This window comes from Megalobrama amblycephala, unplaced genomic scaffold (assembly GCF_018812025.1).
Source record: "Megalobrama amblycephala isolate DHTTF-2021 unplaced genomic scaffold, ASM1881202v1 scaffold385, whole genome shotgun sequence".
Lineage (NCBI taxonomy): Eukaryota > Metazoa > Chordata > Actinopteri > Cypriniformes > Xenocyprididae > Megalobrama > Megalobrama amblycephala.
This window is the reverse complement of record NW_025953353.1, coordinates 95951-121761: the sequence shown is the minus strand read 5'-3', so window position 1 is coordinate 121761 and position 25811 is coordinate 95951. Positions and strand designations below refer to the sequence as shown.

The 25811-nt window shown below is 35.5% G+C and overlaps 1 protein-coding gene, 3 pseudogenes and 7 gene segments (V, D, J or C); all 11 read left to right on the top strand.

Annotated features, from left to right (window-relative positions):
* The first annotated feature begins 1019 nt into the window (after positions 1 to 1019).
* LOC125261262 lies at positions 1020 to 3344 on the top strand. The segment is given in 4 exon segments: positions 1020 to 1437; positions 1700 to 1859; positions 2150 to 2157; positions 3091 to 3344. Coding segments are annotated over 4 exon segments (462 nt in total).
* Positions 3345 to 3689: 345 nt separating this feature from the next.
* LOC125261291 lies at positions 3690 to 4367 on the top strand. The segment is given in 2 exon segments: positions 3690 to 3831; positions 3911 to 4367. Coding segments are annotated over 2 exon segments (354 nt in total).
* A 268-nt stretch (positions 4368 to 4635) lies between these two features.
* LOC125261282 lies at positions 4636 to 5536 on the top strand (annotated as a pseudogene).
* Positions 5537 to 5989: 453 nt separating this feature from the next.
* Positions 5990 to 7425, top strand: LOC125261286. The segment is given in 2 exon segments: positions 5990 to 6253; positions 6337 to 7425. Coding segments are annotated over 2 exon segments (402 nt in total).
* A 1043-nt stretch (positions 7426 to 8468) lies between these two features.
* On the top strand, positions 8469 to 10005 carry LOC125261284 (annotated as a pseudogene).
* A 3141-nt stretch (positions 10006 to 13146) lies between these two features.
* LOC125261293 lies at positions 13147 to 14003 on the top strand (annotated as a pseudogene).
* Positions 14004 to 16701: 2698 nt separating this feature from the next.
* Positions 16702 to 17628, top strand: LOC125261287. The segment is given in 2 exon segments: positions 16702 to 17137; positions 17220 to 17628. Coding segments are annotated over 2 exon segments (390 nt in total).
* Positions 17629 to 18344: 716 nt separating this feature from the next.
* On the top strand, positions 18345 to 19123 carry LOC125261290. The segment is given in 2 exon segments: positions 18345 to 18454; positions 18653 to 19123. Coding segments are annotated over 2 exon segments (354 nt in total).
* A 655-nt stretch (positions 19124 to 19778) lies between these two features.
* On the top strand, positions 19779 to 20244 carry LOC125261261. The segment is given in 2 exon segments: positions 19779 to 19812; positions 19916 to 20244. Coding segments are annotated over 2 exon segments (363 nt in total).
* Positions 20245 to 20288: 44 nt separating this feature from the next.
* On the top strand, positions 20289 to 20978 carry LOC125261288. The segment is given in 2 exon segments: positions 20289 to 20541; positions 20613 to 20978. Coding segments are annotated over 2 exon segments (384 nt in total).
* Positions 20979 to 21121: 143 nt separating this feature from the next.
* Positions 21122 to 23309, top strand: LOC125261259 (T cell receptor alpha chain MC.7.G5-like). The gene is made up of 3 exons (XM_048179872.1): positions 21122 to 21414; positions 21507 to 21875; positions 23053 to 23309. Exons 1-3 carry the CDS (start codon positions 21366 to 21368, stop codon positions 23307 to 23309), a joined length of 675 nt encoding a protein of 224 aa, XP_048035829.1. The 5' UTR covers positions 21122 to 21365.
* The last annotated feature ends 2502 nt before the right edge of the window (positions 23310 to 25811 follow it).

Sequence of the window (25811 nt, the reverse complement as noted above, 5' to 3'; positions counted from 1 at the left end):
CCCTCATTTGTACAACTCTAGCATGAAATAATACAAAGATGTTTACATGTGTTGTAACTCATGGCAAGAGATTGCTCAAAACTGAGCATGTGTTGAACACCTGTGTATGCGTACAAGTCAAATAAAGTATACTTTGCAAGGCTGTGTGTTCGACTGTACTATACTATAACCAGGACAAAAAAATATACATATAAACCACAAAATCACTCTTTGCGAGTACAAAGAAACAATTTAATATAAATAAACAATTAGAGTGTAAATTATCATCCAGAACATTCACTATAGGATCAGATAGAGATGATCTACTTCTTAATTTCAGCGCTGTAGCTTTAAGAGGAGGTGTTATAGCTGGAGACTCCTTCTGCTAGATGAAGAATGAATGTTACTTCAGGAACACTTTGAGATGCAGATGAACTAAAACATAATCCTGAAAAATGATACTGTTTGTTTTGGTTTTGTTCAGTTGTCTTTCACGTAAGTATCTTATTTCAACCCTCAGGCACTTTCATTCTTTTCCATTTGTTTGTATGTTTTGTTGTCAAATGTTGATAATCTCATCCGCAGGTGTGAGTTTTGGGAATGTCATCACACCAGTTGAAACTCATATGTTTGGGACAGAAGGAGACATTATAAGTCTCTCCTGTAGCTACTCCTCAGCAAGAACTTTATATTGGTATCGCCAATATCCCGGATCGGCTCCTGAATTTCTTTTCAGTATTCTTCATGCCACTGGGGAAGTTTTACAAAAATCTAAAGTTTTGGATCAAGATCCTCGATTCTCTGCAAAACTGAATGAAGAGAAAACCCATGTGTATCTGGAGATCTCCTCTGCTGAAGTGACAGACTCAGTGATGTTCTACTGTGCTCTGGAGCCCACAGTCACAGGAAAACACACTACACTGTACAAAAACCACACCCACTATATTTTGGAAAAATATTAAAGCATAAAGGATATTTCTACTGACATTTTACTATTCAACGTATAAAAATGAACATTCAACTAACCAAAAAGAAAAAAAAAGTTTAAAGTTAATTGTTAGCAACATAAATACACTTTCTGCAACTCTGGGTAATTATTGTTATAAATTCCTCATTTCTATCATGTTTAAGATTGAGATTATCCCTCTAAAATATGTTACTGAAATATAGCTTTTCATTTATCTATCTATCTCTATTTATTACTATTCTTTTAAATGTGTGGGAATGTATAAATAACATTTATAAAGTCTTGTCTGTCATATATTGTGAGACGAGGGCTGGATGTAGTGAATCTGAGGAGGAGGAGTTTATCACAGTCATTGTGAGATACAATAAAGGACTGTAAACATTTCACAAATCTCTTCGGATCATCTGATGTTTCTGTGTGTCTCCTGTTCAAACCTGAATATTGAGTCAACATGTTGATCTATTTAATCATATTGATATCATCAGCTAAAGGTAGGTGCATATGATGGAGCATTCTTAAAAGGGGGATGAAAACATTTTATAATTGTAGAACAAATTTAGTTTTTGTGTAATTTATAAATAATAATTTTCTTGTTTAAGAAAAAGAGCCTGATTGCTACAGAAATACTAAAACCAAGCTAATAACAACACTGCATTATTAAGTATAAATTCATTGCATTTGAATGGAGGATGTACATTTGAAAGAGGATGTAAATTTCACTTATTTTTTTTTATTTTTATGCTTTAACTGCAGGTTCCAGAGCTGCAGAAGTCATCACACCATACAGTGCTCATGAATTTGCTGTTGAGGGTGAAAGTGTGACACTCTCTTGTAGCTACACCGGTTCTGTTCGAGGTCTTCACTGGTATCGACAATACTCAGGTTCACCACCACAGTTCCTCATAATGGATTTGTAAGGCTTGATTTTCCTGCTAAACGAAAACTGAGATCAAGCATCCTGCAATAAAGCAATAAAGCGTATCTGGAGAGAAGATCTTAAAAGAATAGCAAGGGGCAACGCCTTGCCCCCACTCCAAAAGGACAAACCCCCCCCCCACACACACACACACCCACACACACACACAAATACACACACAAACTCTCCTTCCCCCTGCCTCAAGTCACTGAAAGTTATTCAAAACATATAATGTTGTATCTATTGTTTTTCCCTTTTCATGTTTGGTATCATTTAATTTGTCTCAGTGTGATTGGTAAAACGGTCTCAATTTCATAGCAGTCACTGGAATTATGAAGAAGATGGAAAATTAAGGAAAATTCTGTCCTCTTTTTGGGTGGTGTCTCTTCTCCTCTCCCCCAAAACAGGTGTTGGTGTAATAAACGTTTATGATCCTTTTGTTCTGGTTCTGGTATAAAAGGTAAAGAGCAAAGCAGTCATGTGGGATCTTCTGCAGGCCCCCACAGAGATCCCTGTGTATATATGCATTTCTTTGAGTAATCGATGTTATGCATTTAACATTTCTGAATTGGCTTTAATTGTCTAATTGTAATATAATTGGCATCATATATTTTTACTTGACAAATAAAATGTTATATTTGGTTGATTCTGTATTATTCTTAATCCATTATTTCTAGTAGATCAAAGCGAAGGTATTACCTCAAATCTGTGTTCAGGATTGTTCATACGAAAGGTTTAATAGATGGAGCATGGGGCACGTCAATTAAGTCCATTTCGATTTCTGACAATCACTGCCTTAAATAAGTTGCAGTTTTCGTAAATATATAAAAAACTATGCTTTTTGTTACGAGTAAGCAGAGCGCAACCGACTTAAAGGTAGATATTTACCCTGCATCCAATGTTTAAGGTCAGACTGACGAGTTTGTGTCCGGGAAGAGTGCTCAAATCGGCCGAAGTAACTCTTCTAAAGCGATACCGGGACTGCAGTGAACGAAATAATTGAAGATATAAGGTAATCAGAATAATCGAATATCTAAATTAATACATAACAAATGATTAATTTCTAATTGGAAACACAACCTAAGTGTAAGAATCATTTGAAATTGGAGTCAGATTAAGCGAGTGAAATTAAGTGAACTTAATAGAGACGCTGAAAAGGCATACACGCGTTAACCTTCGCCCGGGGGCGTCGGAGTCCGTTTTTGGGCCGATGCAGGGTTCCTTACAGATTACTATGGGAAAGTTACTGAGGCTGATCCTCCAGTTGCTGGAATCTCAATCAATCACAGAAAAGACAACAGCAGTGTGGATCTGAAGATCTCTTCTGCTGCTGTAACTGACTCTGCTGTGTACTTCTGTGCTCTGGAGCCCACAGTGACAGGAAATCCAGTGCATGCTGTACAAAAAGTGTTTAACTGGGAGAAAGAAAGTGAGGTGCCATTGAGGTTTTATGTACGCTGTAAAATCACACACTTAAGATAAGTCTACACACTTAAGTCTATTCTTATGAAGTTCTTAGATCTTGTCATATACAGCATAGTCAAAATATTCTGTGGCTGAAAGACGAAAAAAGATTGTACAGATCAGTTTCATGAGGACATAAATGTGCATATGTGTCAGCTCAACACTGAAATGTATGTGTATATATAAAACAAATGTCAACAGGAACTCAAACACAGACAGCACACTTTAAAGCAAATGGACAAAACATGCTGTTCTGAGCTCCAACATTAGGGGGCAACATAAGCTCACAAGCTATGCTTTATTCACATTAGACATCCACCTGATGTCTAAATAAAACACTGCTCACCATTTGATTTTAGCATGTCCATGTTTCACTAACCACACCCACATTATTAATACACAACAGAACTTCACTCAGTCTCAGTGAACAAACACTCTTTAAAGTGGACTTCAGTTAAGATGGAGGAGAGGCAAATGCTGCTCATGATGCTCATCACAGTTTCAGGTAAAGTAAATACAGTATATAAACAATTAAAATCCTTATTAGATCATGATATATTATAACATGATTGATTATATTTCAGGTGGATTTGCTGATAGAATTGGACCAAAAGATGGAAATACTAATGTAATCAAAGAAGAAGGAGAGTCTGTGACACTGAGCTGCACATATGAAACTAACAGCAATAATGTTTGGCTTTACTGGTACAGACAATATCCAAACAGAGAACCAGAATATTTACTGTATAAAGCTGCTCGATACAGCAATGAAGATATACCAGATGGTTTTCAGTCGAAAACATCCCAAACATCCACTGAACTCACTATTAACAGTGTGACTCTGTCAGATTCAGCTCTCTATTATTGTGCTCTAGTAGTTTTAGCCCAGTGATACAAAGTGCCTGAGAAGCTTTACAAAAACTCATACAAAATTAATGCTTTGAAGTGTCTTTAATCAATCTGTATCATGTTACTGTAAACCACAAACAGTGAATGTGGTAACAGCTGTGAAATTGGGAGGTTACATAAGGACATGTGAATAAAATTCATCATCTCTACATGGTTTTCCTATTACTGCTTTTATGTTAAACTGTCTGCATTCATTTAATTTTTAAAAAAAAAACACTGTTTAGTATGTTTTTTAAGCACACAGGAAGTGTCCTCATAATTTTATTGCATAGTTCTAATAGATTACAAATTGTATTTAACAGTTTATTTACTTTATTTTTAAGACAGTAATTTAACCTGGTCCACTGCGAGAACAGAGGTTAAAGTGATTATGAAAGGATGATGATGTTTTAATGTGAGCAGCTTTCAGGGGCGGAGCTATAGGACACATCCTCTGCTGCAGTGAGTGTTTCTGTCTAACTAACAGTTCCTTCAACAGATGAACTAATCCATCATACTGCAAAATGGTGCTCTGTTTTTTGGTTTTGTTCTGTACTTTTGCATGTAAGTATTCAATATTTTTGTGTATAGTTTTCCATTAAGTTTAATTGTATTTTTTCTTCTTTTTGGTTGACAATTTAGTTTAATATGGATTAATCTTTATATCGACAGGTGTGAGTTTTGGGAATGTGATCACACCAGTTCATACTCAGGTGTCTGGGATGGAGGGGGACAATATAACACTGTCCTGTAGCTACTCCTCAGCAGTTAGTCTGCAGTGGTATCGGCAATATTACGGTTCAGCTCCAGAATACCTTTTCATAATACTGGGACAGGAAAAGAGTCAGATAAGTCTGAAACTGTAAATCTAGATCCCCGATTTTCTGGAAAACTGAATGAAGAGAAAACCCATGTGTATCTGGAGATCTCCTCTGCTAAAGTGACAGACTCAGCGATGTATTACTGTGCTCTGCAGCCCACAGTCACAGGAACACACACTTCACTGTACAAAAACCTCACTTATTTAGTGGGGGAAATTATTTATCATCCACCATATTACTGTAAACATTTGTTTGTGCTAGGAGTGTAAAAAACAAAACAAAACAAAAAAACAGTAACTTGCTAGGACTTTTGAAATTGTTTCTCATGCTTTGATATATAATTTAAGGTAGTTTTCTTTATAACCTGTAGAATTATATTTAAGAATATATTTAAAGTCTAAATAGTTAACAGACAAATATTAAAATAATAAATAAATAAAAGTAACACTTTCCATTTAAAGTAAATGGAAAAAAACATGCTGTTCTGAGGTTCAACAGAAGGGGGCAACATAATCTCACAAGTGTAGTTCACCCAAAAATGAAAACTCAGTAATTTACTCACTCTAAAGATGTTTCAAACCTAAATGGGAAAAAAATACTATGGAAGTCAATGGTGTCCATCAACTGTTTGATTACCAACATTCTTTAAAATATCTTCTTTTGTGTTCAGCAGAACAAAGAAACTGAGTAAATGATGACAATTTTAATTTTGGGGTGATCTATTCCTATAAGTATTTTATATATATATATATATATATATATATATATATATATATATATATATATATATATATATATATTCCTGATTTGTTATCACAGCATTTCTTCTTTTGTCAAATCAACTTAGGTAATTAATGTGGTTCAGATAACATAATATTTTGAGTTTCTGTTGATTAAACCAATCACCTTCATTGTATTAACTCAGTTTTTTTAATTTCAATGAACTCAAAATTTTAAGGCAACAAGGTAACTTACTTTTTTAAGTTAAACCAACCATAATTTTTACAGTGAAGATCTAAGGATACATATTTAAACATGCTCATGTAATCGTTTCTTGTGATTCAGATTCAGTGTCGTGAGGAAGAGGAGGAGTTCAGCACAGACCCTATACAGCTGATAAAGATGAGCTTCACAACACTGTGGAGCAGCTGCGGTTCTTGCCAGTTTAGTGAAAGAACATGTTGATCTACATTGTGATATTGCTGTCATCAGCTGAAGGTATAATATTGTGTAAATGCATTTTATTGCAACAAAAACAAAAAATGTTTGAAAACTACATTTAATGGCACTTTAATCTGCAGGTTCCAGATCCACAGAAGTCATCACTCCAAAAAGCGTCAGAGTATTTGCACTTGAGGGTGACAATGTGACGCTCTCTTGTAACTACAGCATTTCTGTTCGTGGTGTTCACTGGTATCGCCAATACGCAGGTTCACCACCACAGTTCCTCATACTGGAAGATTCAGGAGTAACTACTCCAGCTGATCCACCCGTTCCAAGAATAACCATCAATCACAGAAAAGAGAAAAGTCATGTGGATCTGATCATCTCCTCTGCTGCAGTATCAGACTCTGCTCTGTATTACTGTGCTCTGAGGCCCACAGTCACAGGAAACACAAGAACACTGTACAAAAAACAGTTTCATATGCTTATCAAACCTTGAAATGTACATACAAACTACAGCTGGACTCAACAACACAAATGTCAAAAAGACACAACAGTTACTGATACTAGTGGAATTGTCAAGTAACATAATGTAAATTATAAACTGGCTTTACTGGTACACTGCAAATCATGATTTTCCTTATATACTTTGAATAAGGTTTATTTTTATCACCCCATTGGCATGTATTTTTTCTTGTTTTAAACTTAAACTCACTGAATTTTGATAAATTATTCAGAAAACTAGACTTTTTGTTGACAAGTTGTTTTGTTTCTTGAGTAAATGTTTCTTGATTTAATAATTTTAAGATATGTGTACTGGAAACAAGACTAAAATACAGAGTTAAAAGCCCAACATGGACTTGTTCACTTTTTACCCGAACACAAGGGTCAGAGACAGTGCGTGTGACACAGATTTCGTTATCAGAAGAGTACACACGTACTGTACATGCAGCGCCAGATTTCTGAAACTGTGTCACAGATTGCACATGCACATTATGCACAAGGTAGTCGAAGAAAAAATCCATAAACAGAACAGACTTGAACGCATAGAAGCTACAGCGATGATGGAGGCCTAGATGAGAGATTGTGTGAAGAGGTTAGAAAGTACCCTCATTTGTACAACTCTAGCATGAAATAATACAAAGATGTTTACATGTGTTGTAACTCATGGCAAGAGATTGCTCAAAACTGAGCATGTGTTGAACACCTGTGTATGTGTACAAGTCAAATAAAGTATACTTTGCAAGGCTGTGTGTTCAAAAAATATATATATAAACCACAAAATCACTCTTTGCGAGTACAGACAGTAACTCCATATATAATGTAACTAATAGAATAAACTGAACAATTGGTTTCAGTCAGTTACATCAAACATCCTTATTGAAATCAATCTCATATACAACTCAGAATAATAACTGTAATATAATTATAGGTGCAAAGACTTTGCAAAATGTCTTTTTAAACTAACCTTAAAAAAAGAATTGTGTATTGGTCTGTGCTAAAATGTAGAAACAATTTAATATAAATAAATAATTAGAGTGTAAATGATCATAACATTTACTGTAGGATCAGATAGAGATGATCTACTTCTTAATTTCAGCGCTGTAGCTTTAAGAGGAGGTGTTATAGCTGGAGACTCCTGCTAGATGATGAATGAATGTTACTTCAGGAACACTTTGTGATGCAGATGAACTGAAACATCATCCTGAAAAATGATGCTGTTTGTTTTGGTTTTGTTCAGTTGTCTTGTATGTAAGTATCTTATTTCAACCCTCAGGCACTCTCATTCTTTTCCATTCGTTTGTATGTTTTGTTGTCAAATGTTGATAATCTCATCTGCAGGTGTGAGTTTTGGGGATGTCATCACACCAGTTGAAACTCATATGTTTGGGACAGAAGGAGACATTATAAGTCTCTCCTGTAGCTACTCCTCAGCAAGAACTTTATATTGGTATCGCCAATATCCCGGATCAGCTCCTGAATTTCTTTTCAGTATTCTTCATGCCACTGGGGCAGTTTTACAAAAATCTAAAGTTTTGGATCAAGATCCTCGATTCTCTGCCAAACTGAATAAAGAGAAAACCCATGTGTATCTGGAGATCTCCTCTGCTGAAGTGACAGACTCAGTGATGTTCTACTGTGCTCTGGAGCCCACAGTCACAGGAAAACACACTACACTGTACAAAAACCACACTTACTGTATTTTGGAAAAGTATTAAAGCATAAACAATATTTCTAATGACATTTTACTATTCAATATATACAACCAACTAACCAAAAAGAAAAAATAAAGTTTAAATTAATTGTAAGCAACATAAATAAGCCGCAAGTCTGGGTAATTATTGTTATAAATTCCTCATTTCTATCATGTTTAAGTTTAATATTATCCCTCTAAAATATGTTACTGAAATATGTTGTAGCTTTTCATTTATCTATCTACCTATATTTATTAATATTCTTTTAAATGTGTGGGAATGTATAAATAACATTTATAAAGTCTTGTCTGTCATATATTGTGAGACGAGGGCTGGATGTAGTGAATCTGAGGAGGAGGAGTTTATCACAGTCATTGAGAGATACAATAAAGGACTGTAAACATTTCATAAATCTCTTCGGATCATCTGATGTTTCTGTGTGTCTCCTGTTCAAACCTGAATATTGAGCCAACATGTTGATCTATTTAATCATATTGATATCATCAGCTAAAGGTAGGTGCATATGATGGAGCATTCTTAAAAGGGGGATGAAAACATTTTATAATTGTAGAACAAATTTAGTTTTTGTGTAATTTATAAATAATAATTTTCTTGTTTAAGAAAAAGAGCCTGATTGCTATATATCAGAATTTTTTTTTTTTTTTTTTTTTAGAAAACCAAGCTAATAACAACATTGCATTATTAAGTATAAAATTATTGCATTTGAATGGAGGATGTACATTTGAAAGAGGATGTAAATTTCACTTACATTTTTTCATTTTTATGCTTTAACTGCAGGTTCCAGAGCTGCAGAAGTCATCACACCATACAGTGCTCATGAATTTGCTGTTGAGGGTGAAAGTGTGATGCTCTCTTGTAGCTGGTTCTGTTCGAGGTCTTCACTGGTATCACCAATACGCAGGTTCACCACCACAGTTCCTCATAATGGATAACTATGGGTCAGTTACTGATGCTGATCCTCCAGTTTCTGGAATCTCAATCCATCACAGAAAAGACAACAGCAGTGTGGATCTGAAGATCTCTTCTGCTGCTGTAACTGACTCTGCTGTGTACTTCTGTGCTCTGGAGCCCACAGTGACAGGAAATCCAGTGCATGCTGTACAAAAAGTGTTTAACTGGGAGAAAGAAAGCGAGGTGTCATTGAGGTTTTATGTACACTGAAAAATCAAACAGATAATTAAGAAGTTCTTATATTAGTAGATCCTGTAATATACGATATAGTTAACATATTCTGTGGCTGAAAGAGGAAGAAAGATCATACAGATCAGTTTCATGAGGACATAAATGTGCATATGTGTGAGCTCAACACTGAAATGTTTGTATATAAAAACAAATGTCAACAGGAACTCAAACACAAACAGCACACTTTAAAGCAAATGGACAAAACATGCTGTTCTGAGCTCCAACATTAGGGGGCAAAATAAGCTCACAAGCTATGCTTTACTCACATTAGACATCCACCTGATGTCTAAATAAAACACTGCTCACCATTTGATTTTAGCGTGTCCATGTTTCACTAACCACTCCCACATTATTAATACACAACAGAACTTCACTCAGTCTCAGTGAACAAACACTCTTTAAAGTGGACTTCAGTTAAGATGGAGGAGAGGCAAATGCTGCTCTTGATGTTCATCACAGTTTCAGGTAAAGTAAATACAGTATATAGCAAAACAACTAAAATCCTTATTAAATCATAATATATTATAATATGATTGATTGTATTTCAGGTGTATTTGCAGATAAAATTGGACCAAAAGATGGAAATACTAATGTAATCAAAGAAGAAGGAGAGTCTGTGACACTGAGCTGCACATATGAAACTAACAGCAATGATATTTATCTTTACTGGTACAGACAGTATCCAAACAGTGAACCAAAATATTTACTGTATAAAGGAGCTCGATCATACAGCAGGCAAAATATACCAGCCGGTTTTCAGTCGAAAACATCCCAAACATCCACTGAACTCACTATTAACAGTGTGACTCTGTCAGATTCAGCTCTCTATTATTGTGCTCTAAGAGTTGACACCCAGTGATACAAAATGCCTGAGAAGCTTTACAAAAACTCATACAAAACTAATGCTTTGAAGTGTCTTTAATCAATCTGTATCATGTTACTGTAAACCACAAACAGTGAATGTGGTAACAGCTGTGAAATTGGGAGGTTACATAAGGACATGTGAATAAAATTCAGCATTTCTACATGGTTCTCACATTACTGCTTTTATGTTAAACTGTCTGCATTTTTTCAAATTAAAAAAGAAAAAAACAATGTTTAGTATGTTTTTTAAGCCATTTGGTTTACGAGGAGACAGGAAGTGTCCTCATAAACCACCATGTTTACATTGTAATACCCGTGAAGTTCCTAAATGTAATTCAGGGAGGAGCGAGCCCATCTAATCTTCCAATCAACAGCCAGAGTATATAAGCAGCTGCTTGCCTCTCTTCAGTCTCAGCTGTTTCAGCATCCCTCCACCTCCCCAAACTCCACCTTCATCTCAGGCACCTTGCCCTAAGTAATCATATACTATGTTTATTCACTGGGGGGTGTATCAGAGCTCGAGTTTAAGATGCTTCATCGAGCCCCTCCTCAGTGGACAGCAAATTAGCTAACCTAATACCCTAAAGATTATATGGGCAAACAAACTCATTAAATACATTTGTGTCCTTATAAACCATGTATACAAGAACACACACACACACACACACACACACACACACAAAATTTTTGATCTTCTCTTTTGTGAATGTTATCACACTAGTCCAAACTAAAGATAATAAAAGGGGAGCAAATAAAGCTGAAACAATAAAAACATAAATATGAAGAACACTTTCTGGAAGAGGATTCTTAGATTAAACAGTAAATGGGACATTGTAAAAATGTATATATTTTTAATGAAATATATTAATTAGATGGTAAATTCTCATCATGAACCCATCCATGAAGCTAAGCAGGGTTGAGCTTGTCCATACCGGGATGGGAGACCTCCTTGGAAAACTATATTGCTGGAAGAAATGTTAGTGAGGCCAGCAGGGGGCGTCACCCTGATCTGCGTGGGGTCCTAAAACCCCCGTATAGTGACAGGGACATACTGTAAATAACCACTTGCCTTCAGATGAGATGTTAAATCAAAGTCCTGTGAATCTGTGAAATTCTTCATTTCTGTCAACTGTGCAAAATCTACGTCATGTTTAGGCTAAATGTTTTATTCCCACACTCGCTCCAGTAAGCATGTCATCAGAGAAGAGTATAGGTACATATAGGTGCTTCTCTGTCTTAAAGTTAACATGTGCTCATCAAGCCTTGTCTGAAATAATTTTCCATTTTTAAGTCTTCTGATACTCAGTCCTTCAGCACACATACTGTATTCTACTGTACAACAGGCTCCAGCACACCTCAGTCTATTTCAATACCTCACCAACATGAACGTTACTCTTTGTCTGCCCCTGTATGATTTCCTTCTGAGCGACCAGAAACACTTTATCATCACATTATTCTCTCTTTTAAATCATGTGCTTCACATTTCACTGACCACACCCACAGTATTAGTACACAACAGAACTTCAGTCGGTGCGTTCATTTACTCCTGATTAATATACTGGATATGACCACAGATTCATTCACATTAAGGCAATATTCAGGTACAGTTTTCTAATAAATCCAACTGTATTATAAACACAATCTACCTCTGGACTGCCAACATGGAGAGACATATGCTGCTCATGATTCTCATTGTAGTTACAGGTAAGTAAATAAACTGGACAAACAACATCCCATTTTTATATGAAAGCAATCATCACATGATGTTTTTTGTTTAATATTTATTTATTTTAATATAGCAAGGACACATTTGTATATTTTATTAAAACAATCCTACTTAGATTATATAAATTATGATGTATATAAAAATGTATTTAATTTCAGGTGGTATTTGCTGACAGAATTGGGCCAGGAGAAGGAAATACTAATATAATGAAGGGAGAAGGAGAGTCTGTGACACTGAGCTGTTCATATGATACAAGCAGCAATGATGTTTGGCTTTACTGGTTCAGACAGTATCCAAAAGGAGAACCTCAGTATTTACTGCTCAAAGGTGCTCGATCACAGAGTTATGAGGATATACCAGACCGTCGGTTTCGTCAACAACATCCCAATCATCCACTGAACTCATTATTGATAAAGCAGCTCTGTCAGATTCAGCTCTCTATTATTGTGCTCTAAGAGTTTTAGCCCAGTGATACAAAATGCCTGAGAAGCTTTACAAAAACTCAAATACACAATGTGCTTTAAACAGTCTTTAATCTAACAGCATCAAACCACAATTTATTATTTTTTTGTAAACCACAGCTCTGGAAAAACCACTGTGGCAACACCTGTGAATATGGGAGATTATGAAAGGTTATATATGGGGCATGTGAATCTTATTTAAAAATGACTCTAAATTCAAAAATCATTTAGTAAACAAAGGCAATGGGATTTGTTAAACTAAAAATTGAACAAAAACGAACATACAAACAAGAAAACATAAAAATAACATTTATTCTGCAGTAGTTCTCTGTTCATTATCTTCTATAGATGGAGAGGATCTGCAGTCATCATGTATAACCGGAAGAGGAGTTTAACACAGACATTAGAGCACAAATCTACTGTAGTAACAATCCAGCAGCTGGTCTTTGTTCAGCTTGTTCCTGACAGTTTGTTGAGTGAACATGTTCATCTATTATTATACTAATGTCATCTACTGAAGGTATAATATTGCATATTTTAGAAAAATATCACATTAAGGAAATACAATGAAATGTATAATTTAAATTTAATTGTGCTCTTTTTAATGATTTTGTTGTTCCAAATTAATAAAAGTTATATATCAGAGATGTGTGTATCATGATTGTGTGCTGAACTTAATGCAACTTTAATCTGCAGGTTCCAGATCCACAGAAGTCATCACTCCAAAAAGCAAAAAGTATTTGCACTTGACGGTGACAATGTGACGCTCTCTTGTAACTACAGTGGTTCTGTTCGTGGTGTTCACTGGTATCGCCAATACGGAGGTTCACCACCACAGTTCCTCATACTGGAAGATTCAGGAGTAACTACTCCAGCTGATCCACCCTGTTCCAAGAATAACCATCAATCACAGAAAAGAGCAAAATCATGTGTATCTGATCATCTCCTCTGCTGCAGTATCAGACTCTGCTCTGTATTACTGTGCTCTGAGGCCCACAGTCACAGGAAACACAAGAACATAAAAAAAAAGTATATTTCACCATCCAGATGAATGTGTAGTTTCCCTGAATTGTTTTTGTGACCTGGAACATGGATGAATTAAAGTTGATGCAAAAAACAAACCAGTGTATGTGTATTTAGTGAGTGATGTCACTAACCACACCCACTCAAATACTCTTTAGAACTTAGAACTCGTTCAAACTGCAGTGTCAGTGAAATGTATCTTCTTCATTCACATGAGATACAGGGATTCCCTGAAGTCCTTCATTGTAGTGTCTCTTGTCCCTGCGAACATGATTAGGCTTAAAACAAAATAAATCACTCGGAATATTAACATGGACAGATGCCAATTGCTGATTCTCATGACAGGTACTTTTTTAGAGTGTCATTATATATACATACACATTATATATATATACACTATTGTTAAAAAGTTTGGGGTCAGTGAGAATTTTTAAAGAATAAAAGAATAATACTTTTATTCAGGAAGCATACATAAATCTAATCAAAAGCAACAGTGAAGACATTTGTAATGTTACAAAATATTTCTATTTCAAATAAATGCTTTTTCTTGAGCACCAAATCAGCATGAATGATTTCTGAAGGATCATAACACTGAAGACTGTTGAAATAAATAGTAATTTTAATCTATGATGAGCTCTTGGTGAGCACAAATTCTTGCTGACCCCAGACTTTTGAATGATAGTGCATATAAATTATTTAATTAGTGTTTTTTCAGGGTTATTTCTATTATTGTTCTAAAGCACAAATTTTCTTGTAGGTGTGTTTGCTGACAACATTGTGCCAAAAAAAGAAGGTACAAATAAAACCAGGAGAGAAGGAGAGTCTGTGACGCTGAGCTGCACATATGAAAGCAGCAATAATGTTTACCTTTACTGGTACAGACAGTATCCTAATAGTGAACCGACGTATTTGCTGTTTAAAGGCACTCGCTCGTCTGATGAAGGGAGTGTATCAGACAGTCGTTATAAGTTAACTAAATCTCCTACATCCACTTCACTCACCATTAACCATGTGAATCTGTCAGATTCAGCTCTCTATTACTGTGCTCTTAAAAAGCAGAAGCCCAGTGATACAAAGTCCACAGACGCTTTACAAAAACACACACATAAATAGTGTGTCAGTTATCCACCACATCTATGTGGTGGATAACTGATGTGATAACACCTGCTGCAGAAGAAGAAGAAGAAAAAAAAAACAACAGTCAAATGCATCTCTTTTGTTGGTTAGGTCCAACTCTTCAGGTTTCCTCAACCTTGCTGTTGTTGTGAACTTATAGCAATAACAAAACTGTATGGTGCCAAAAAATGTTTCTTTAGTGGCATCTACAACTAACTGAATTTCTGTCTCAGAGTAAAAAAATAAGAAAATAAAATCGCTGTCCAAAGCCACGCCTCCTCCAAAACACATGAACGCTCACAGACCAGCAAGAACGACCAGAGACAACTTATTGGATTACATCATGTGTCATTCACTGGTCAGATGTATTCTTTTATTAGAGTAAAAAATTAAAAAGCAGTTTAAAATAAAAATAAATAAATAATAAAGTTACAATTATGAGAATTAAATTCACAATTAACTGTTTATATTTAGACATGGGCTTCCATAAATCATCAACTCTTGAATCACATGCAGGTAATTTTTAAAAGCATAAAACCTTTAAAAATTGGGGGGTCAGTAAGCTTTTTTGAAAGAAATGAAAACTTTTATTCAACAAAGAAGCATTAAATTGGTCAAAAGTGACAGTAAAGACATTAATAATCTTGCAAAATATTTCTATTTCAAATAAACTGTTTATATTTAGAAATGGGTTTCCATACATTGCAGTTTATGAACTGCAGATTTAAGGGGAGGGACTAGCTAGCTAGAGAGAGAAACGAATGCTTTCTTCAGTAACAGTAACAGGTGTTGCAGAATAACTCTTGTATCGTCCTGAAAAATGATGCTGTTTGTTTTTATTTTGCTCTTTTCCCTCGCAGGTATGAATTCTGTTCCAGTCTGTCAGGATTTTTGTTTATTACTTGCTTGTCCCTTTTTTCCCCTTTTAAGTTTAACATGTTCATTTTTTTTTAATTAGCTATATTTTTCTTTTTCTTTCTGCAGGTGACATTTTTGGGAATGTCATCACGCCGCTTCAAACTAAAGTATATAGAACAGAAAAGGACATTATATCCCTGTCGTGCAACTACTCCTCTGCAGTGAGTCTATACTGGTATCGCCAATATCCAAGATCGGCACCTGAATTTCTCTTCGTTATTCATCATGCTACTGGGAAAGTTTTACACGAGTCTGAAGTCATTGATTTAGATCCTCGATTCTCTGGAACACTGAATAAGGAGAAACTCCATACGTATCTCGAAATCTCTTCTGCCAAAGTGACAGACTCAGCGATGTACTACTGTGCCCTGGAGCCCACAGTGACAGGAAAACAAACTTCACTGTACAAAAACCACCAGCTCAATTCACTAAAACACTACAGTATTCATTGTGCTTCTCTCTCTAATCAGCAGCGGTCGGACCTACTTGAAGCTGGTGGTCAGAAACTTTCTCCACTGCTTTCTAACAGTGAAATCCTAAAAACATAAACTATTCCAACTCCAAAATCCTAATTTAACCTAATTAAGAAAAAAATAGTGAGAGTAGTAACACTAGCAGTAGTCAGTGAGATTAGATTGCCATCTGGTGGGCTTGTAAAATAGAAGCCTTAGCGATTCACTTATTTATTAAATTTTTATTTTTATTTTTAATTTTAATCTTTAAAAGCTGTTTCTAATTTCAAAATTAGTCAAATTGATTTCCAGCTGGTGAATATCAAATGTTCTATAGGCTAAACAGTGTATCTTTTATTGTTTTAGTTAATTGAGGTATAGAACATTGGGTCATACTTTAAATTAGTGTCCAGTTCTCACTATTAACTACAACTTAAGACTCAATTAACTTCTATTTACTGTTTATTAATAGTTAGTAAAGTAGTTGTTAAGTTTAGGTATTAGGTAAGATTAAGGGATGTAGAACATAATTATGAAGAATAAGGCATTAATATGTGCTTTTTATGCATTATCCTAGTAATAGGCCTATGCATGCAAATAAGCTACTAGTTAATAGTGAGAATTGCACCCTAAACTAAAGTGTTACTGAATATTGATTCATCAATAACCTTTTGCCATCTAACTAAACCAATATGCCAATTTCTGTTGGATCTGAAGAGTTGTTCTGGTGCAACTGCAAGGAAAAAGCATAGAAAGAACATATCAAACACAACTGAATGGAGATTTTGTTTAATTTCTCAGTTGCTTAAGTGGTTTTGTGTTTAAAAAATTATGTTATTTATTAAAGAATTATGTCAAGAGGCGGAGCTTAACACAGGTCTGTCAAACACAGACTAGTTCAGCATCACAGATCACTGAGGGAAGCAGGAACCTGTTCATCATGTTCACTTGTGCACTAATATTGCTGACTTTAACTCAAGGTAAAACCTTACTTGTGCTGTATAATTACCTCACACAATATTATCATTTTAAATATGCTCCTTTTACACCTTTTTTATGTAGGTAACAGAGCTAAAGAGGTCATCACTCCATACAGTGATGCAGCATTTGCCACTGAGACTGAGAGTGTGAAACTCTCTTGTAACTACAGCGGTTCTGTTGATAGTCTTCACTGGTATCGACAATACGCAGGTTCACCACCACAGTTCCTCATACTGGATTATTCAGGATACGTTACTCAAGCTACTCCTCCAGTTCCTGGAATATCCATCAGTCACAGAAAAGAGGACAAAAGTGTGTATCTGATCATCTCCTCTGCTGCAGTATCAGACTCTGCTCTGTATTACTGTGCTCTGAGGCCCACAGTCACAGGAAACACAAGAACACTGTACAAAAACATGAAAAACTATTAAGTCACAAAATTGCAATGATGTCTAGCCATCATACACAAGAGCATTCAGAATATATAATTGTGCTGTTGAATTATTATTGATTATTAATTTACTCTGAACTTTGTATTCAAAAATACAGATGCACTGTTGATTAAAATGCATTGGTAATGTTCATGAATTTTAAAATGAAATGATTAAACAAGATTACTTTAAAATTGCTAGTGATGGAAAATCACAATTTATTCTGAAACAAACTGTCATGCTTTTCTTTCACAGTCTTCTTAAAATTAATACAGTATTTTTCCCATGAAAGGCAATATAGTGTAAACCTGGGAAAACATTTATAAAAATTCTGAAACAAAAGTTACCAATTATCATAAATTCATGTCCACTATTTAGTAGGAGCAAATTTGCAATTATTTAGTCTCCAATATGAATGCATCAGTTTTGTGATAAATGTAAATGTTTGTCATCTGCCACTAGGGGGTGAAGTTACAACAAAATCTAAACGCATATGAGTGAAAGACTATTTACTTTTGTGAAGCTAACGATATTTTTCCCTACACACAGAATACAGAGGGCAGAATAATCAAAGATATCAAACACACAAAGAGACTCTGAGCTATATATAACAGATCAAGTGCAACAGATCAAGAAAAAATGCTATTAATTGACAGTTATCTCAGTTTTAATGTTGCAAGACAGAAGGTGGTTTAAATATGAGAAACTCAAACCACACCCACATTTACAGACAATATACTGTAGCTGCACAAACCACTCTCCATTACATTCATACATTTACCTTTCAGTTTAAAATCATAAAGCATATACTGATGCGACTATAGATTATTAGTAAATTTCCCACCATGGAGAGATGTATTCTGCTGCTTCTTATAACAGTATCAGGTAAAGTGCACTTCATTTATCAGCACTAGACTAAAATATATTGAGGATTCAAAGTGTTATTTATGCACATACTTATTTAGTAATTAATGCTGACATATTTTGTTAATTTTCAATGTTGTTTATTCTTAGCACTGTTACTGTAACAATAGAAAGGACAGTGTTTTAATTAAACTTTTATTAAATATAATTCTCTTGCAGGTGTATTTGCTGACAGCATTAAACCAAAAGACAAGGAAAATATAATCAGGACAGAAGGAGAGTCTGTGACACTGAGCTGTACATATGATGCAAGCAGCAGTAATGTTATGCTTTACTGGTACAGACAGTATCCAAACAGAGAACCTCAGTATTTACTGCGGAAAGGTGTTGGATCATGGAGCTATAGTGAGGATATGCCAGATCCTCACTTTCAGTCGACTACACCCCAATCATCCACTGAACTCATTATTAACAGTGTGACTCTGTCAGATTCAGCTCTCTATTATTGTGCTCTAAGAGTTGGAGCCCAGTGATACAAAGTCTATGTGAAGCTGTACAAAAACTGAAAATTATTTTTCACTTTGATCTCAAGCCGCATCAAACCCACAATCTATAATTCACATGATATAATTACACCAGTGGAAACACCTGTGTGTGGTTACAGACTGAAATTTAGTTCAAATTATAACAAACTGGAGGCAAACTGGAGAAAAGTAAAACAAACAAACAAACAAACAAAAAAACATACTGTATGTACATATTCTACTAGAAAATTCCTGAATTACTTTTGTACATCACAATCAGCTTGACAAATGTGACTTAACATTAAATTATTTTTTTATCACTGCACATTTCATATAGTACCCCAATAATACAAAACACCTGAGAGGCTTTAGAAAAGCTCATACACAAAATTAATATGTTGAACAGTATTTAATCAACTAAAAAAAAACACAGCTGTTCTTTATATGAGCCACAAAGGCTCTGTGAATAACAGGATATGGTAACACCAGTTAAAATTTAACTGAGATGAATTAAATAATGTATAATGATTCCATTAGTGCTATAAAAAGTTATTTAGTGTTCTTGCAGGTGATTCATAAATTACAAACTGCTCCATCATTTGACTGACTTTGCCTGTAAAAATGAGTCAAATCAAGTCAAATCAAATGTATAAGCAATTAATACCTGTTTCTAGTGTGACTTTTACAAATGTCACATCAACAGTCCAAACTACAGTGTTATTTGAATAATAAGGAGAAATCCTCTGCTAGACAATGAATGAAGGTTTACTTCAGAAACACTTTGTCCTGCAGATCAACTGAACTAAAACATCATCCTAAAAATGATCCTTTTGGTTTTGCTTTGCTCTCTAACATGTGAGTATAGTTTATCCCAAATGTGTCAGGATTGTGTGTTTGCTGTCTGTTCTGTTGTAGCATGTGAAATGTTGATTTAAACTTTAATTGTATCTTCCTGCAGGTGTCAGTTTTGGGAATGACATCACACCAGTCCAAACTGAGATGTTTGGGATGGAGGGGAAGAATGTAACTCTGTCCTGTAGCTACTCCTCAGCAGTCAGTCTGCAGTGGTATCTCCAGTATCCCAACTCAGCTCCTGAATACCTTTTAGTCATATTTCATGCTACAGGAAAAGTTTCTCAAAAATCCCAAATTTTAGATCTAGATATTCGATTTTCTGGAAAACTGAATAAAAACAAAACTCATGTGGATCTGATCATCTCCTCTGCTAAAGTGACAGACTCAGCGATGTACTACTGTGCCCTGGTGCCCACAGTCACAGGAAACTGAATAATACTGAGCAAAAACTGGAGCAAAGAGCATAAAACACATCATATCCCAGTTTAAATACATTAAACATTTGAGAAATTATATCAACTTGAAAAATAACAAGTGCAAGATAATTTAGGTATTTATCCTTCATAATATATGTTAATTTCTGTGTGTATAAGAGGGTTATGTCAGAAGGCGGAGCTTAACACAGAAACACATTAGTTCAGTGATCAGCATCACATACAGCATCACTCAGGCAAGCAGCAGCTACCATCATGTTCACTTGTGTCCTGATATTGCTGACTTTAACAGAAGGTAAAATCTTACATGTACCGTTACATCATCAAATCTCATTTTAAACATGCTGAAATAGGTTTTTGTTGTAGGTAACAGAGCTAAAGAGGTCATCACTCCATACAGTGATGCAGCATTTGCCACTGAGACCGAGAGTGTGAAACTCTCTTGTAACTACAGCGGTTCTGTTGATAGTCTTCACTGGTATCGACAATATGCAGGTTCACCACCACAGTTCCTCATACTGGAAACCTATGGAACAGTTACTCCCGCTGATCCTCCAGTTCCTGGAATATCCATCAGTCACAGAAAAGAAGACAAAAGTGTGTATCTGATCATCTCCTCTGCTGTATCAGACTCTGCTCTGTATTACTGTGCTCTGAGGCCCACAGTCACAGGAAACACAAGAACACTGTACAAAAACCTGTTACAATGAGAGAAACACAGAGATAGTGGGAAAAAAGCTGGTATTAAAATATGTTATGAATCTAATGCAAATCAATCAAACAAACATAAAACACAAAGAATTTGGGATATGAAAGATAAATTACATTATATCCCTACAATACAGTCCTTTAGTTCACCAGCCCCTTTAGAATATCCCATAATTCAGAAAACAAATATCTTTATTAATTTACATTGAACTCTATGAGATGGCACTGTTTCAGTTATGCAATACTTGCAGTTAACCATAAGAGGGCAGTAGTTACTCAATATTACCTTTGACAATACTGAAGCTTTATTGGGTATCCACAAGCTCCTCCTTGGATCATCATTATTATAATACTAGAAGTAAAATTCTCCCACTGCTGATTTATCTGAACTTCAAGGTTTATTCAGCAGTCATGTCACACAAGTTGAGAAATATATTTCTCTTCACACTATTCATTCTTGGTATGATTTTTCATTTAATACAGCTTCATATTCATGCAAGTTGGTCATATTTTGTATCGTACTGTACATGAAATATTCTTAAACCTTCACAGAGTGCAGATCAGAGGACACAGTTGATCAGCCAGACAAACATGTGACTGAAGCTGAAGGAAGATCAGTGACATTACAGTGTAAATATAAAACAGATTCAGTTCAAGAAGATTTATTCTGGTACATCCAGAGAGCAAATGACTTTCCTAAATACATCCTGAGGAGAAGCAAATATGGAGGAGAAAATGGCACTGAGTTCCAGGAGAGATTTCACTCTGAACTTTCATCAAATTCAGTTCCTCTGAAGATCAAGGATCTGCGTGTGTCTGACTCTGCTGTGTATTACTGTGCTCTGAGGCCCACAGTCACAGGAAACACATCAGATCTGTACAAAAACAATGAGAGACGAGAAAGATCAGCTTATTATAAAAGTGATCAAATAAACAAAATGTATTCTGAAGTGAGTCAATCTTTGGCAATATAAAGATGAATCACATTAAAACCAATATTGTCTTACTGTCCTAGTTAACAAATCAGTTTAATTAAAAATACTGTCAAATGTAACAAATGTTAAAATATCTCAAATGATTCTCATGTAATATAAAGCACACATTCAAATTGAGCTCTTGCTTGTTCTAAATTATGGTTATACTATATACAAAAATAGCTAGCTAAATATCTATATAACTATAAAGTAAATATTCTTCATATTTCCATCTGTTAATATTTTCATGTTCATGTTCATAAGAGGAAATTACACAGACTGAAAAATGCAAAGACATCTAGTATTTAAGCCATGCCTTTATAAAGCAGGAAGTTCCTGTGTGTGTTTGTGACTGATCTGCAGTGACTTACAGCTCAAGCACTGAGAGCCTCAACAGAGAACTGATCTGATCTGATATCAAATATCACTTTTTATTGTTCAAAGGTTTGGTGACTGGAGACAACATTGAGCCAGATAAAGAGACAAAAAAACAAACAAAAACAAACAAAACAAAAAAAAAAAACACAAAAGAAACAGAAACTGTCAAGATGAGCTGCTCATATAGCACAAATAGTGAATATGTTTATCTTTACTGGTACAGACAATATCCAAACAAAGAACCTCAGTATTTATTACTGTTACAGTAATAGTTGCCATTCTTGGTATGTAATTTAACTGTTAAATGTACTGTTATGTATAAAAAAAAAAACTTGAATGATACTCTGTGACATGTGAGACATCTGGTTTCATTTACTCAGATAAGTGAATGAAGTGATACAGCACTATATATTACATAAACTACAGTCTTCATTGGCACTTACTGTAGCACAGGCTCCTCCCAGCAGTCAGACCAAATGACTTGAATTTACTGCTGCTTTAACAGATACAGAAAGAGGAAGGAGATCACAACATCTCTGCATATATCCTTGGGGATTTCAGTTGTATATAATGGCACTCTGGAAAAGTGTCATTGTGATCATATTTTTATATATCTGGGGGTGAGTAGCGCTATCAAATAATGATTCTTTTCAAATATCCTATTAAAATGAATTTGTCTATGTGCATATTCCTTGAGGCCAATGGGTGAATTTTTTTTTATTCATATTGTTTCAATTCTATTTCAGGATGTAAATCTCAAGACAAAGTTGATCAGCACACAAAGATTCAGTCTGCTTTTGAAGGTGATGATGTAACAATCAACTGTACATATCAGACGTCTTACACAAACCCGACTCTCTTCTGGTACCAGCAGAAAGTTAATGGGATCCCCAAGTACATGTTGAACAGATACTCTAACTCTGGGGAAAATGAGGATGAATTCGAGGAGAGAAGATTTCAAGCAAATCTCAGCAAAACTTCAGTTTCAAACAACACAAATTGACCGATGAATTCATTGAAAGAATGTCTTTATTCCCAACAATTACATAACCCAGTAGAATCACTTCACACAGTGCAACCCTAATTGATAACATTTTTACAAATTACTTGACAAATAATACAACAAACGGCCTGCTTCTTTGTGATATTACGGACCACTTACCTGTTTTTTCATATATGACTGTAATGTTTCTAAAACTAATGAAATCTGTAATGTGACCTGCAAAAGATTACAAACTCAAGAAGCAATTAATGCATTTAATGATGACCTGAGAGTGCAAGACTGCAGCTCCATTTATGGAGTGATCGATACAGACAGAGCCTACATAACTTTTTAGAAATTTCACATCATATATGACAAGCAAGAAATATTCAAATGTCCCTGGATGACTAAAGGTACAAACTGCATGTAAAAAGAATAATCTCTATAAATCGTTTTAAATTTAGCAAGTGTAAGAATTGAAATGGGAAGGTTTAAATAAAGTTAGATTGTACGCGAGATATCGCGAGCGTAATTAAATAAAGTTAGATTGTACGCGAGATATCGCGAGGATAAGGGGAGAACGAGAAGAGAGCGCGGGAGAGATGGTTCGGGAAGAACGCACATGGTAATCGGGTGGGACGATTCAGAGTCACAGTTAAAGAAATGTCGAAATAAACACTGAGTTCTGAGCACAGAAGTCTTGGTCTGACTCCTCTATCCGGTGGCCACAACAGATACAGAAAATAGCCAAGAACCCACGCATAATACTCGGTAAGCACGGATTCCTCAAGACACAAATCCGAGTATTACACTGGTGGCAGCGCTGGTTGGCTATTTATCTTTATGTTTTCTGTACGGACATTTTCTGCTTGACTGTGAACAATGTAAAATAGCCACATCAACCTGCAGGCACGTTTATATTGTCCATAATATTTTACGAGCTATATTTTTTGCAAGTTCGGATTACGTGCGATTTTTTTTTTTTTTTCCTCCCCCCTCTCTCCGTTGCTCGCACACAAAATGTCTGATGATGGAAATGATATCGTGGAGCTGCCGCAACCACAGAACGCGATGGCTGGTACAACTTCACATGTGCCCTTCAAAATTGATCTTCCTGCCCCCTTTTCGGGCGATAACGCTGAACCGTTTGGCTTATGGATACAGAGGTTTGAAGTTGCACTTAACGTCTCTGCCACACCACCAGATAAAGCTAAACTTCTTCCTGCTAAGCTTACAGGACCTGCATTTGCATATTGGCAGTCTCTCTCCCCTGCTGTTAAAGCGGACTATGATCTGACTAAGGCCAGTTTAAGTGCTGTTTTTGGGCGTGCAACATTTTTGGCCACGTTCCAAACGTATTTGAATGCTCGTCCCCGCAAACCTCAGGAGCCTCTCGAAGTTTATGCAGCTGAGCTCACCAGCTTAGTGACTGAAGCTTTTCCTCAGTATGACGTCACGGCTCGAAATTGTGAGATTTTTCGTAGATTCGTTACTGGCTTAGATCCTGCACTTCAATTGAAAATACATGAACACGGAGCAGTAACTTTGGACAGTGCTTTAAAAATAGCCAGTCAATGTGAACGTGCACAGTTGGCCATCAGCGTAGCCAATTCAACAACTATCATGCCAGTGACTGTGCATCAGCAACCCTCGTCTGCATCAGCAACGCCCATCGCTGATTTGGCATCGGCCATCGCTGATCTCCGGATGGATCTGCATACTTTACGCCAGTCCCACCAGCGTCGGACTGACGAACGTCTGGACTTGCTCTCACAACAGATCAACGACCTTCAGGGCCGGCCCTAGCTTTGATGGGGCCCTAAGCAGAATTTCATTTGGGGGCCCCTCGGTTCAAATAACTTATGATAAACAGTATCTTTTTATATAAAAAATAAATGTAAATGTATAGAATGGACAATGTTTAAATAAATACTTAAATAATTACATAAAATGAACAGTTTAGATGGACCTGTAAGAACTGAAGATAACAATAATAAATATATTATTAACATTAAAGGGATAGTTCACCAAAAATGAAAATTCTGTCATCATTTACTCACTCTCATATTGTTCCAAACCTGTATGAGTTTCTTTCTTCTGTTGAACACAAAATAAAAGAAGATATTTTGAAAAAGCCACCAACTGTTTGGTTATGCCCACATTCTTCAAAATATCTTATTTTATTTTGTGTTCAGCAGAAGAAAGAAATTAATACAGGTTTGGAACAATATGAGAGTGAGTAAAATTAATGATGACAGAATTTTCATTTTTGGGTGAACTATCCCTTTAAGGACAAGGGCTCGGAAGCATGCCTTCTCCATCGTTTTTGTTTCTTGTTCTCTTGGTGTATATTCTGAACTATGTTGCAGTGGTGGATCCATTATTTTTCTGCTCGGATCCTGCTTAGTGAATAAAAAGCAGTTGCAAATGATGTACAAAATACACATCCCACACATCTTTGCATCAATAAAATGCGCAACACTTTATATTTTACTACCAAATTATATGTATTAATTAATTTAA

Coding starts and splice junctions, on each gene's coding strand:
- LOC125261259 (XM_048179872.1), top strand. CDS start 21,366: ATGTCACACAAGTTGAGAAATATATTTCTCTTCACACTATTCATTCTT. Junction 21,415..21,506: donor CTTCACACTATTCATTCTTG/GTATGATTTTTC, acceptor AAACCTTCACAG/AGTGCAGATCAGAGGACACA. Junction 21,876..23,052: donor AAGATCAGCTTATTATAAAA/GTGATCAAATAA, acceptor ATTCTATTTCAG/GATGTAAATCTCAAGACAAA.